At 47.7% G+C, this 15,074-nt stretch overlaps 1 protein-coding gene across 1 annotated transcript; it reads right to left on the bottom strand.

Moving 5' to 3' along the window:
• Window positions 1-4,090: 4,090 nt before the first annotated feature.
• LOC138473259 (uncharacterized) lies at window positions 4,091-5,548 on the bottom strand. Its single transcript, XM_069611897.1, has one exon. It carries the CDS (start codon window positions 5,546-5,548, stop codon window positions 4,091-4,093), a length of 1,458 nt encoding a protein of 485 aa, XP_069467998.1.
• Between the last annotated feature and the right edge of the window lie 9,526 nt (window positions 5,549-15,074).

The raw sequence follows: 15,074 nt of genomic DNA, 5'->3' as shown, positions 1-15,074 counted from the left end.
GTGGGTGTGGTTGTGGGAGGAGACTGGGTGTGCAATTTATGTGTTTTCAGGCTGTATGGCCTCCACCTGTGGTGATTCATTCCACCTGTGCAAGCTGCTCTCCCCTTTGGGCGAGCACGTCCCGCACACAACGCTGCAATTCGACGAATGGCATCTTGCTATTACAATCATGTATTTGTACCCGATGGCAGTGTAACATTGGTTGATATGTTCATTCGGCTATGGTCCCATTGTTTCACATAGTATCTTTGCAGTCGCGAACAGACTTGTGAAGGGTCAGTGGAACGTAGTACTCGAGTAACGGTGGACCCTCATGCAACACTGTACCGAGGTTCACCGACGGGCGGGGCGTCCCATTTGTGAGTGAAGGCAGTTGCCATTTTCACACACAGCCGCACTAGATGGATTAATTTGTGATTTCAAGCGGCCACAGATGCCTTTTCGACGTGATGTTGCAAATGAGGAATTCGAAGGGCGGCGCTTTCGGTTTTCAGCTAGCGGCGAGGAGATGCCCACAGGTCTGACTGCAAATATAACGTTCTATTGTTCAATGTCCTTGGGACAGGGGCCATGGCGAGGATGCAATGATTGATATGAATAGTTTGGGATGCGCAATAGCGAAGTGGGCGATAAGGCCCGACGTTCCCAAATACATGTTACTTCACAACACTGGAATTACGGGCTGGGGCACAGTGGATTTTGCAGGCTGCATAACGCACAGACTCAATGGAAATTTCACATGTTATGTGAGTATGGAAACAGGCGTTTTCATTACGGGATGAGGGAATGATGTATGGATGCATGGACAGATGATTTGATACAGAGTTTGCCATGTACAGGGCTTCTTGGAATCTATCCGCCTCCCCTGCGCTATGTGGTGCAGGGCTGCCATAGTGGGACCATCGTCTATCTGGCCTTGTTGAGCCCTCCCTGTCTCGACGCGCCTTCAGACACTTGTGTCTATGCACGTTACCAATCCCATCTGATGGATTCTGTTTTAACAGACGCATGCACAGGTACACTCGTTTGTGATAGTGTTTTCACCTCGATATAGATAGTTATGATTCGCAAGTGGTTTTTGGGTGGTGATGATCCTTTGGAGTGGGCTAGCATGCATATGGCTGTGGATTTGGTGTGATCATTGAAGTGAGTAATTCAAATGTAGTTCTGATGGCCATACTATTCTTTTTCATTTCATTTGGGTGACAGGTATCTCCTCCCCTTTTGCCACTGCCATCTGTATGCCACTCCTGCAGATGGATTTTACTCCCGACACCTGCTGCTTCGTGTTAATCAGTGGAGCAGCATTACGATCTTATGGGACGATCGCCAATGGGCCACATGCCCTTACGCAGTACTAGTGGCTAGGAGCAACATTTCGGCCTTTCAGCTGGACTAGTGCCTCCCTATTGGGACGGCCCTGCGGTTCTAGGCGCTTCCATGTTGCCTTTTCATACGAGAATGTAGCCCCTGTGTACCAAGAAGGAACAGGGCGTCACACAAGAAGTAGCTGGTCATTTATTGCGGATGCAGCCCACAATGGTGAAATGTATTTTGGAGTTCATGGCCTAATGGCTGTATGGGCTTGGTGAATTTGTTGTGCATTAAATTTCTATTCTGATATGAACCGTGTAGCGTTCTTCTTTGCAAGTGATGTGGCATATTCCTATTTGGGGAGCGATGTATTGTGAGGAGATCTGCATTGGGTTCCAGCTTCGGAGTATAGTTGCGTGGTACTGTGCTGGGCGCGTTTGCCTACGAAGCCCAGTGAGGTCAGGGATAAGGGCTGCCAATATGACTGTTTTGATGATGTCATGCTCAGGGGCGGGGGATTAGCTTTTGTGTGACAGATGCCGGTCAGCCAGTTGGATTGGTGGAATGATGTGATTATCGGAATATGGCTGGTCACAGGTGCCTGTGTTTGCGTGCGTTTCTTGGTGGGAGACTGAGGTCATGTCCATTTGTATAGCTTCTGTATTCGTGCCATCTGTGCCCTGCAGCTCCCATTGGCCCCTCTTGAGATTAATTTGTTCGTTGGCAGGCATGGATGACTAGTACATTTCACTGGTTGCATTGTGTGACTTCATTGCACCTACGGGGAGTTGTACAATGTGGCCAGGGAGCGGTGGACAGGCACTCAGTAGTGCCGTTTACGGTTGGTTCGCGATGCCGTACTTCTCACCATGGCGGAATGGTACTTTCCGCCGTGCTTGATGGCGTTAGGTGCATGTCCGCTAGGGTCAGAATTCGCGTACCGTTGCGCCATGGTGGTAATTACGGTTTGGCATGGCGCGCGCGCGCGTACTTGGTGCAGTTAGCGTTGGCGTTCACTACGGTGTCGCTAATGGCATCGTACTTTGCGGTGACGGGTCATGATCGCACCGAGCGCTATTCGATGGCGGTATTGCATTTCCGCCATCGTTTTTCGATTTCCGCCAGGGTCGTAATGAGGCCCATTATATTTTATACTGTCCTTGTTCTGTAAAAACCATTGGAGTCTGACTCGTTTTGCCCTTTGAGACACTATTTGTGAATCCCGTTATAATTGTTTGTTTTGACTCCATTACCACCACATTTCTTCCTTCCACCGCAAAAATGTTTAAAAAATCGAGTAAGCAATCTTGTGTGAACACCCTTTGCGATTGTTTTTCAATCTCTTTCCGTTAACTTTCCTCCTTGTACTACAAAAAGAGAAAAAAATAATCCCTGTGTGAACCTCTATGTAGTTGAGCTTTTAATCTCTTTACCTTATGCCACCCCCAGCAACGAATTAAGAGAAACCTGCTGTGAAACCCTTCATACTAGTAGTAACCCCTCATGAAAACCTTCCTCTTACTGCCCTCCTGTCCGGTATGGAACCATTGGATATCTATGATGGAATATTTTGATTGAGGAGAAAGGTCAGCAGCAGCAGTAGCTGGAACAGGAGGAGGCAGATATAGAAGGTCAAGAGGATGTGGAATACGAGGAGGAATTAGGGGTGGAGGGCAAAAAGAGGGGGGCATATGAAGAAGCAGATGAGCAGAAGCAAGAGGCAGGACATGAGGAGGCAGAAATTGAGGGGCAGCAGGTGGCCCATGAGGTATTGAAATAGGAGGCAGCAGATGCAAGGCAGGAACAGGAGCAGGAGGAGGAGGAGGAGGCGTGGCAGCCAGAGGAGGGGCGGGCAGAGGAGACATGGCAGCCAGAGCAAGGGTAGGAGGAGGAGGTGTGGCAGCCAGAGGAGGGGCGGGAGGAGGAGACATGGCATCCAGAGCAAGGGTAGGAGCAGGGACGTCATTTCACCAAAATGCCAGGGGGAGCGGAAGTGACATCACACGACCCTTGACCCCTGGTGACATCACAGGAAGTGATGTCATTTGACCCCACCTCAAAGTGATATCGCGGGATGTGATGGAACACGAGCTTTCACCCATTGACAAAACAGGAAGTGCTATCACATAGCATTGTACACTACAAAAAATATGGTTACGATGTCGCTATAATGTGATGTACATTTCATACAAGAATGGATCGCCATATGTATCGTTAAGATCAGTGTATATAAGCCTATATTACCAAATTACTGTGAATGCAAGTAGACGTCCATGACCAAATGATAATGATGTGTTGTTATATAGCACTTACGCTTAACCACATTATAGAAAAAATATACACCCAATATCACCCAACTTGTGTTGGTACTCATTTATCGACCTCAGAAGGGTGAAATGCTGAGTTGAGGCGTTTAAGAACAGACTAAATCAGTGACTCACCCCTGAAGTGTGCCTGAAATAAACCTTTAATGAGTCTAGCAATTATTGTATAGAATTCCAGAAAGACAAATTATTTGGTATTCCTAATCTTTCTTATTTATGGTCAGTGCTGAAAGTGTTAGACTTGTGTAACTCCTTTTCTTAGTTTTCTTCTTTTTTTAAGGGGCTTTAACAGGAGAGCCAGCCACTCCAGAACTAAAGAGCCACATGGTGCTGGCCACAGCCCATGAGCTTACATTACAAAAAAAAACACCCCAAAAGAAGTTTGTTTTCTTTTTTTTGTCTTTTTTTTTCTAGAGGTCGCAAGGGTGACCACAGAGGTCGCAAGAGAGACCTCAGAGGTCGCAGTTGCGACCTCTGGCGACCCTTAAATGACGTCCCTGGGTAGGAGGAGGAGACATAGCAGCCAGGGGAGGGGCGGGAGGAGGAGACATGGCATCCAGAGCAAGGGTAGGAGGAGGAGGTGTGGCAGCCAGAGGAGGGGCAGGAGGAGGAGAGATGGCATCCAGAGCAAGGGTAGGAGGAGGAGGAGGCGTGGCAGCCAGAGGAGGGGCGGGAGGAGGAGACATGGCATCCAGAGCAAGGGTAGGAGGAGGAGACATGGCAGCCAGGGGAGGGGCGGGAGGAGGAGACATGGCATCCAGAGCAAGGGTAGGAGGAGGCGTGGTAGCCAGAGGAGGGGCAGGAGGAGGGGACATGGCATCCAGAGCAAGGGTAGGAGGAGGAGGAGGCGTGGCAGCCAGAGGAGGGGCGTGAGGAGGAGACATGGCATCCAGAGCAAGGGTAGGAGGAGGCGTGGTAGCCAGAGGAGGGGCGGGAGGAGGGGACATGGCATCCAGAGCAAGGGTAGGAGGAGGAGGCGTGGCAGCCAGAGGAGGGGCGGGAGGAGGAGACATGGCATCCAGAGCAAGGGTAGAAAGAGGAGGCGTGGCAGCCAGAGGAGGGGCGGGAGCAGGAGACATGGCATTCAGAGCAAGGGTAGGAGGAGGAGGCGTGGCAGCCAGAGGAGGGGCGGGAGCAGGAGACATGGCATTCAGAGCAAGGGTAGGAGGAGGAGGTGTGGCAGCCAGAGGAGGGGCAGGAGGAGGAGACATGGCATCCAGAGCAAGGATAGGAGGAGGAGGAGGAGGCGTGGCAGCCAGAGGAGGGGCGGGAGGAGGGGACATGGCATCCAGAGCAAGGGTAGGAGGAGGAGGAGGCGTGGCAGCCAGAGGAGGGGCGGGAGGAGACATGGCATCCAGAGCAAGGGTAGGACGAGGCGTGGTAGCCAGAGGAGGGGCGGGAGGAGGGGACATGGCATCCAGAGCAAGGGTAGGAGGAGGAGGCGTGGCAGCCAGAGGAGGGGCGGGAGGAGGAGACATGGCATCCAGAGCAAGGGTAGGAGGAGGAGGTGTGGCAGCCAGAGGAGGGGCGGGAGGAGGAGACATGGCATCCAGAGCAAGGGTAGGAGAAGGAGGCATGGCAGCCAGGGGAGGGGCGGGAGGAGGAGACATTGCATCCAGAGCAAGGGTAGGAGGAGGAGGTGTGGCAGCCAGAGGAGGGGCGGGAGGAGGAGACATGGCATCCAGAGCAAGGATAGGAGGAGGAGGCGGAGGCGTGGCAGCCAGAGGAGGTGCAGGAGGAGGAGATATGGCTTCCAGAGCAAGGGTAGGAAGAGGAGGCGTGGCAGCCAGAGGAGGGGCGGGAGCAGGAGACATGGCATTCAGAGCAAGGGTAGGAGGAGGAGGCGTGGTAGCCAGAGGAGGGGTGGCAGGAGGAGACATGGCATCCAGAGCAAGGGTAGGACGAGGCATGCTAGCCAGAGGTGCTGGAGAAGGTGAAGGTTGTGTCACAGTCAAGGCATCTATAGAAAACTGTAACCCAAAGGCCAAAGTCAAGGGATTTCATTCAGTGGCAGATTTGGCAGAAGGCCCGTAGGCTAAAAGGACAAAGTGACCTAAAACGAACATCTGATGCAGAGGTGGGGCATGTGATGCAGTGTGGTGTAGGGTGGACTGGGCTCGTTGGCGTCTTGGGTACCACTATGGTGCATTTTAAGAGCTAAATATACCAATTTATGTAGTTGTTGAGTGTTTTTACTGTTACAGTTGAATGTTGGAGGAATCCACTCCCTTAGGCACGACTGCAGCTTGGTTAGAGAAGTGGTGTTTAGCCAGTTTCCAGAATCATTGAGTGGTTGCACGCCACTTAATTTAGCCAGCAGACTCTGAAGACACCTTGTCCTGTCTCATCTTTATATTGACATCTACATACAGTGTGTTATGCACAGCTCTCCTTCAATGGCTAAATAGTTGTCAGTGTTCCTCAAAATGCAAATGAAAGCTGAATAAATCAATCACTGAATAAGTGTACAAAAGTGTACAAAAGTGACTATATGTAGGAACATAAATTGAAAATAAAGCAAAGCAGCCCAATACTTGTGTCTCTCATTACAAGTATGGCAGAATCGTAAATACAATTGACAGCAACAGATTTTTCACCATATTTGACCAACATCGATTTTCCAATGGTAGAGGTAACTTGGAGGAAAAACATCCAGCGCCTGAGCAGGTAATTTCTCTTAACCCTAAAGTCCAGTGCGAAGTGTGATTCAATATGACCTGAAGTGGCGGGCTGACCCTGTCGGTAACTTCCCGCCACCCAAATGAAGGGCCGAGCGCAGCAAGGGTCCTTTACACAGCAGGCAGTGCTGTTACCAACAGGGTTGGTCGAGGGTCATATCGCGGAACGTTCGCATATACCAGGGGAATAGAGCCTGCCTTCCGTGCTCTCTGATTGGCTGGCGCCCCCAGCCAGGGTGCTAATGGGGAATAATACCACCTCCCTAGAACTTGTAATTTGGCAGATTCACCGCCAAAACAAGCATCAGTATCGGATTCTATTACCATGCTTTATTTCACCAAACTCGGAATGAGCCCCATGGATTAAAATGCATCCCTATGGTTCACCACAGTGTAGAGTCAAACGCAAAACACATTTACAGACGAGAAAACTATTTTGTATGTTATAATCAGTGAATCCACTAATTTAACACGAACTTACGTTTTAGAAGTTGACACACTTAGTCAGTGGGTCATATTTTTATATTCGAAAAACCAATTGTAACACGTATTAAGATATGTTACTTTTGTATTTATTGTGGACACTGGGACTCATTACGAGTCCTGTGGAAGCTGTGCCGGTAAAACCGGCAGGCTGCCGCCGGACCCGTAGTGATTTATCGGCGCCGGACTTGCCGGATTTACCGGGGAATTATAGCCCTGGCGGTCCAGAAAATCCTGCGCCGGCAATTCTGTTAATCCCCATTACTGTAGGACTCCATGGCAATGGGGAACACGGAAGCACCGGCACCATTTGCAACGGTGCCAGTGCTTCTGTGAAACTCTGCATGCTGTTGCCGTTCTGGCCGCCAGGCCTGACCTGCCTGCCTGCAGAATTCGTAGTTTGCCAGTCCGGAAAAAACAGTGCCGGCAAGCTTACTTATAATTAGGGATGTGTTAATGTCTCCTGGGCTGAGTTGGTAGGCTGTAGTTCAGTCTGCCACTCACAGCTTTATAACTTGAACCAACAGCCAGGGAGCCCAGAGACACAGAGGAGAACGAGGTCAGGAGTGCAGAAGAGAAACAGGCGTGTCCAGCATCAAGACTTGTTTAATAGCATCAGAACTGTCCAACTTGGCCATTAGGTAAATCCACCCCTGATTTTATTAGGAACAACCGAAATTAAGAGATTAGGTTTAATTAAAGCCATGGGGTGGGACTTTCAATGCAAACACAGCTGAGTCAAGCTTTCTTCATGACTGTGGTCATCTCCCCATCCATCGCTCCCCTAAACAGCTCTGCCTTCTTGGCAGTAAACAGTCACTCAGAGTCTCACAGGTGTATAGTGTTCCGCTCTTCTTTCTTGATCTTATGTAGAATCATTCCTGCCTTTCGCAGTTTTCGATGCCTCCTGTCTTTGGTCTTACTCTTTGATCCTCCACCTTCTCTTCACAGTTTCTTCACCTTTTGACCCCACTGCACCTCAATGCACTAACCTCCACCTCTCTAAATGTACCCCTGACTTCCACACCAATAGTCAGCGTTGCTCCTCTTTTATCCCTGTCCCAGAGCATATCCAGGGTGATTCATTGCTCAAGGGTGCTCAGCGGTTGAGCAAATGTGAGCGTTCTTGGGGATTAGGCCTTCCAAATTTTGGGCCAAGGAATCTGCACGTGTCAGTACTTGGTTAGCGGTCCACGGCACGGCTCTGCTTGCCGATGTGAATTAACATCCATCCACCATCTTGGATTCAGTTCCCTAGTAGCTGATTATGCTGTAGGCAGTGAGGCCCTGAGTCCCAGATATTCATGTGAGGGTTCATTTTCGTGACATGTTTGAGTCCGTGAGGTTACGAGCATTCAGCGCCCATGCGCCACTACGCACACATCGCTCAAGGACTTTTGCCATTGAATGAACAAGGCATATTTATTTGCATTAGAGGGCTCTTGAAAGCCCATGGACTGGCTCCACAAACTGTGTAATCGGTTGCCCAAACTGTACTTTTCTTCCCGGATAACATTCTCCCGCACTTCCAAGGAGACGAGGACCAGCTGGGCAGGGGAAACACCTATGCTCCCCAAAAGAACACATCTTCCCCTTCTTCCAAGCAGTGTTAGGCAGTGGTGGAAATGGAAAATAATTGGTGGGGGCTACCACAAGGGCCCGAGTGTGGGCGGAGTTTGGGGGGGCGGGGAGGCAGGTTTAAGGGGGCGGAGCTGACAGTTGACCTCCGATCAAAGCAAATGTCCAAAATAATACTTTAAAACGATGCAATTTCTTTCATATATATCAATTCCACTTTAAACCACTTCCATGGCACTGGCGATGACTTACTTCACTATGCGGATAATAGTTTTGACCAGTGTTGCTGAGTAAATATTCTTTAAAATGCACAATTTGCATCCCATTTTATTAAAAAAAACTCCCCCTTGGGAACTATTCAAACAGGGTGATTTCTGTTCGCCATAAGCAACGTTTTCTTTTACTTGAACCCCACCCGGCACAGCTCCTGCAGCTCCCGTCTGAAAGCAGTTGGGTGGCTGCATCGTGTGTGATCGTTTTAATAGGGGTATTTATTTATACCATGTTTGTCGGATACAGGTATACGACAAACATGGCACAAATAAATAAATAATACGGGTCTATGTATCCGACAAGCATGGCAAAAATAAATAAACCGGGTCGTGGCTGAGGACCGGATCATGGCTGAGGACTGTAACTTCCTCTTGTGACATCTTGCTTGGGGTCACCAGAGGAAATTACAGTTTGCTTGTGGGCGCTTTTTTTCCCCCTTCTCCCCAGCGCATAGCAGGGATTTGGGGCAGCTGACTCTGGCCAGATCCCGAGATCTGGCTACACATCTGGTGCCGGAACTCAGATCTGGCAAGAGCCGGCCCAATGACCAGCGCTGGTGTTAGGGCCAATAGGGCTGGAAATACAAAACAGGTTAAGCCTGGACTGGTTGTCTAGGGGCTATGCCATAAACCTCTTCGGGGGCTTGCATAACATAGAGGGTGGTGATCCCTTACACCAAACATAACCCCAGTTCCATACTCTATCCTCAACATGGGATTTTGTCACATGCCTCCTCCCTTCCTTGAAGACCTGCATAGTGTTGGCTTGCTGGGCTAGTTCTTTATGGAGTCCCTTTTGATATTGATATACAGAGAGCCTTAAAGTGAGTTGGGGGGAAAGTCCTGGAGCCATTGGAAGGTGTCCAAACCATCATCATCTAACCAACCAGACCGGCCAGCTCCAAGAGTAGTTTTGTCCCCATTGAGTTTTGCTGAAATAGGGATGGTGGTTTGTCACTTCCTCCTGCTCTGGTAAATCCATAGTGAAAAGGTAGGAAGGTTGATTCCCAGAATATGTTTGTGACAAGTGCTGTTTCTGCTGTGGACCCTGAACTTGTGGACACTATCTACAGAGGCTTGCTGGCTGCAGATCGTGATGGTGTCCAATTGCTGGTTCTGTTCGGTGGCAGTGAAAAAATAAATGACTGGTTGTCCCTTTTCTCTGTTTACCGCCACAAGCTCAGACACCACCAGGAAGAAGAAGTTACCCTTCAAATAGACTGGTCTGCACAAAGCGCCAAAGTGCTGTTTCTGATGTGGACTCTGAACGTGTGGATACTATAGAGAGAGGCTTGCTGGCTGCAGAGCGTGACAGTGTCCCTGGGCTGGTAAAAACGACTGGTTGTTCCTTTTCTCTGTTTACTTCCGCAAGCTCGGACACCACCAGGAAGAGGAAGTTACCCTTCAAATAGCCAGGTCTGCGTGAAGCGCTTGAAGTGCCAAAGTGCTGTTTCTGCTGTTCCTGAGGGGCAGCGGAAAGTCCAGTTTAAGCTATTTATGTATGCGCTTTGGTATAAGAATATCACCCCAGAGGGTAGTTACATTGTGACCGTGGGTGTGAAAGTTCTGCTGTCTAAATCTCTTTCATTTATGGGGGAAGGAAGTAACATGAATAAAATCACAAGTTACTTCCCGGTGTTCGATGGAAATTCTGGTGCGCAGGAGGCCCGTCTGGAAGTTGCTCCTATAGAAACAAATTAAGAATGCTCTCTGGAGCACATTGATATTGAAGATCTGAAGAACTGCCCACATCTGGACCTTATTTCCGATGTCTCTTTGCTTGCTCCGGAAGTGCTCCAGGAACTTGTCAAAATATTACCCATGTTTCTTGGTTTAAGAGCAAATCTAAGTCCCCAAGGGGTTGGGTGTGATGACATAACTCTGCATAGGGCGCAGTTCCTCCCTAATTCAGCGCTACGCTTCCCCTGCGTGATTTGGAAGAAGTAATCCTTGCTGCAAATTAAAACCAGAACTTGGAGGAGGGCTGATGTAACTTCCACGCCTAGAGGAGCGCAGGATATTCGGAATCCAAGTTACACATCTGCTACATCCTTTAATGAGAATCGGGAGATCTCTCCGGTAATGGCATGTCATCTGCAGCTCAGACTAAATTACTAACTTGTGGGAGAGTAGCTATGATGACCTTACCACAGATGTAAGAGAGGTTAGGGCTGTTCGGATGGATCTATGCTCAAAGATCTGTTTTAAAGAAGACTTTCTTATAGCCTGTGCAAATAAACAGGAGAGACGTTTAGAGTTGGGGACTAATACTCGAGGGGCAGCTCTATGGCACTATCAGGAAAGATCTGGCAGATCAGGAGTGGGCCAAGTCTCCCTGTGCAGATTCAAGCAAGGGGTGGTTACGAGGGAAATGAGGGCAACTATAGGAGTTCATCGATCAAGGCGGACGCCTACACGGAGGTTGGAAATTCTGCATAGTGGTGATGCACAGTCTCAACCCCCCACTCCTGTGATAACGAAAGAAGACGAAGACCCCCTTGAGCGGCCAAGTACTGACCTGAACAAGCATAATATAGTGAACCGCTCGACTTTTGTTGAAGCTACAGTATGAAAAGAGGTGCAATTTGAAAAATAGGAAAGATCCATTGCCTAAGTAGTCCAAAAATAGGAAATTGACAAAGGTGACCGAAAATTGGGGCTCTTGTAAATTTTAAAGAAAAATAACAGCCCATGTACTGCCCTCTCACAAGGAGATGGAAGAGGATGCCTCTGGACTTGGAGATGGTGAATTGCTGGAGGTGCGGCATCAGCAAATAAGGAATGAGGATAATCCTGCAGGTCGAGAAAGGCCTACAAGGATCACTGAAAAAGGGCGACAAGGCTCGATAGGACCATTTTTGCGCACAACGCAGCCTCAGGCTATCAGTGGAGATTGCGAATTAGGTAGAGGTCAGGCATTAATGGGAAAAGTTCAAGAACAGCGGGAATATGAACTTCATGGCTCTTTAGATGCTTCTAACCTTTTGTCTGAAGGGCTTGGTATGGCGGACATGTTGCTGAATCCTTTGATTATCCACAAAGTAATCTCACCAGCTATTAGTCCAAATGAGTGATGTATGCTGGGAAATGTAACAGTGAAATCTAGTTATACTGTTATGAAATCAGCAGCTCGGGAGGAAGCTGGGAGATGGGGTTCCATAGGTTTTGAGCATTTTCTTAATGTAAATGAAGCTGTGACTCTGAATCGAGCAAATGCTTTTGAGCTGTTCACTACTGTGCTAACCCTGAAGAAAGTTTTATCGAGTGATATTGCTTGGGCGGAATTCCCAGAGGAAGCAAGGACTGACTTGGTTGTTCTACATATTAATAAAAAAAATATTCATGATTTATTTTGAGGGGAAGTAGAATCTCTGAGGGCACCGGGCTTTTATATATTTCAGTGGGCTGCATTGCGTGGGTATAGATCTAACTGTGGAAAAGTGGTGGATCTGCAAGGCAACGAGGGTTCAAAGGGTTCCTCAAGTGGGGAGAAAAGCATTGTTTCAACTTGAAACTGGGGGAGCTTGTTAACATAGCGATGACTAGCACTGGCTACCAGGGTGCCTTACGAAAGATCAAACGGCAAGAGGTGTGAGTTTCTGCCCTTAGGTAACTGGGATAAAGGTTGCCTCGTGGAATACCACAGGGTATAAGCATCCACTTTGGGATGTTGTTGACACGAGGTTGTTAAAATTGTGCCAGGTAATACATTTGCAGGACACCTGGTTAACTGATACCTCAATTCTAGATGGTTACCAGATTTTCAGCCAGGAGGTCCATTATGGAGGCCCTCTGGAGGATTATTATCTGCATTCAAATGTGATCTGGGTTGGACTTGTAGTAGGATCAATATGGACCATCTAGGTATCCTAGCGATTGCCATTTCCGTGAACCCAGTGTGGTGAGGGGATTAGGGAAGTTCTATTATTAAATCTATACTGGAATCATCTGGCACCCACAGAGAAGAACTTTATTTCATGTGTGGAAGAGCTCCTTCAGGACTGGATGAGTAAGAGGAGGGCTGCCAATATCCTCCTCCTCGGGGACCTGCATTGTTACTGTTGCGAGGATGATGACAAGTTTCTTTATAGGCAGCATGCAGCTGCTGGTGCTAAGGGGACAGAAGTGACCAGATGGAGGGATATGTTGAGGGAGTGGGATTTCCACTGTTTGAATGTGGAAATGGCTGGTGGAAACCCACTTTGTAAGGTGTCAGGAAATAATATCGCCATATATATGGTCGCAGTAAATAATATTGCCGGGAAAATGTCGTGGCAATATTATTTGGGTGACCATATATATGGGGACAGGGGCAAAAAAAAAAAAATGTTCCATGCAATAATGTCGCCACAAAAAAAGGCAATTTTTCGGCAATATTTTTGCATGGCGAGATTTTTGTGGCGACATTATTACATGGAACCCTTTGTAAAAGGTGGTATCAGTGTAATGCCTCCTCAACCCTGGATTACATTTTTGCCTCTAGTTCTCTGTTTAAAATCGTTAGTGATTTTTCCATCTATAAAACGCAAAGAAGTCATCACTCATCGCTGGGTTGTAAGTTAGAACTGGGGTTTGCTGAGAGGGAGACTTCCTCCACTATTGACCTAATGGTGAGTAATTCAGGGAATGATCTGGAATCAGAGGGCCTAACACAAATTTAATTATTTTTTGAGGGGATGGCTCAGTTCAAATTTGGTAGAGGAGGTAGAGGACTCTCTCTCTGCTTTAAATGTTTTCCCCTTTATAAAAGGAAGTACTGCAGAGATTATGAGGGGCGCGTTAGGCATGCCTACGGGAAGTAGCAAGGGCCATCCATATGACTGGCCAATTGAGGACCATACAAGGGAGTGGAAAATGAAGATGCGAGATTTGAGGAGAGTAGCGACACTGTGGGAATATGAAGTTATGGCTCAAAAAAATTAAACAGTCTTTTAGGAACTGGGTAGAATACCAGAAGGGTCGGCTATATCAGATGGAGAGTGAGCGGATGCTCTAGATCCTAAAGAACATGGACACCAAACAATTTTGGAAACTTATGAATGACGTTCCAGACCGGCAAGTTTTCCTGCAGGCAAATGGTATTCCAGAAGAGGCGTGGGTGCAGCATATTGAGAAATATTATGCCCTAGTAAATAATACAGGGTTCTTTGGTCTGGAGGTACCCTTTGCTAGGTGGGGACTCGATATAGAGCACCTTGAGCATTTGATAGAGGGGTTGAAATCTTCTAGGGCTGCAGGGCTCGACATGATTTAAAACTTGATAATGAAAGCTGACCCGTCCCTTTGGGCGGACATACTACATACACAATTTCAAGATATTTTGAATTGAAAAAGGATTCCATAGTCTTGAAAACCGCCATTTTGGTGCCCATTTTCAAAAAGGGCAATAGGCTTCTACCTAAGAACTACCGGCCTATTGCCCTTCTTGACTCATGGAGCAACATGTTCTCAACCCTGGTGCTTGAGGCCTTGAATGCTTGGGCAAGAAGTGTGGGGCATTATGATCCAACCAGTCGGGCTTTAGGAAGGGTCTGAGTACCCAGGTAAATGGCTTTATTTTGTCTATGTTGATACATTATAAAAGAACTGGGAAAAGGCCACTTTATCTGGTGTACGTAGACCTTTCCTCTGCTTTTGACATGGTTATGAGAAGCATCTTATTGCAAAATTTAAAGGTGTGGGGCAACCAGCGGCCTTGTAGAGATGCTTGTTATGCTTCATGAGAACACAAAAGTCTAAGTTTGATCAGATGAAGAGTGAAGGACATCAATGCCAGTGAGGACCCATCGGGCATTAGGCAGGACTGTGTCCTGGCCCCGGCCTTGTTCAACTTGTATCTTGCTGATGTAGGGCTGTGTTTGGCGGAAGCTTCTTCCTTTCCCCCTAATATTGGCTCCCAGAAATGTCATTATTTACTTTATGCAGATGATTTGGTCGTTACGGACCAAACCGCCATCGTACTGCGTTGATCGCTAAGAGTTTTATCTCTATTCATGGACGCACATGACCTTGAAATTCATTTTTAAAAAAACAAGGCATGGTTTTCTGAAGAAAAAAGAGGAAAGCTTAATTTGTGGGGAAAGTGAAGGAAACACCTATCAAATAGGTTGAGAGCTATGTCTATTTGGCTGCCCAAGAAAGATGACCCAAATTCAAGCCTTAGAAAAATTATGTAACATCTTTGCAGCGCAACTAAGGAAGATTTTGTGAAAACTGGGGAAATTCTCCTTATTACCATCAATAAACTACCAGAGTGGTCATTTGGTGAAAATTACTAGGTTTGCCACAGGGTGTGCCAGTTTCCATAGTGCTTAAAGAATTGGGCCTACAATCTATGAAGGCCTGTTTTAATTGTAAATGTGTTTCCTTCTTTCGGAAGATCAGATTACCTACGGAGTGTTCCCTCTATTCTAAAATGCATATCC

Source organism: Ambystoma mexicanum, chromosome 8, assembly GCF_040938575.1.
Source record: "Ambystoma mexicanum isolate Mex_15411 chromosome 8, UKY_AmexF1_1, whole genome shotgun sequence".
In the NCBI taxonomy this organism is placed as follows: Eukaryota; Metazoa; Chordata; class Amphibia; order Caudata; family Ambystomatidae; genus Ambystoma; species Ambystoma mexicanum.
This window is presented reverse-complemented; position numbering and strand designations above follow the sequence as displayed.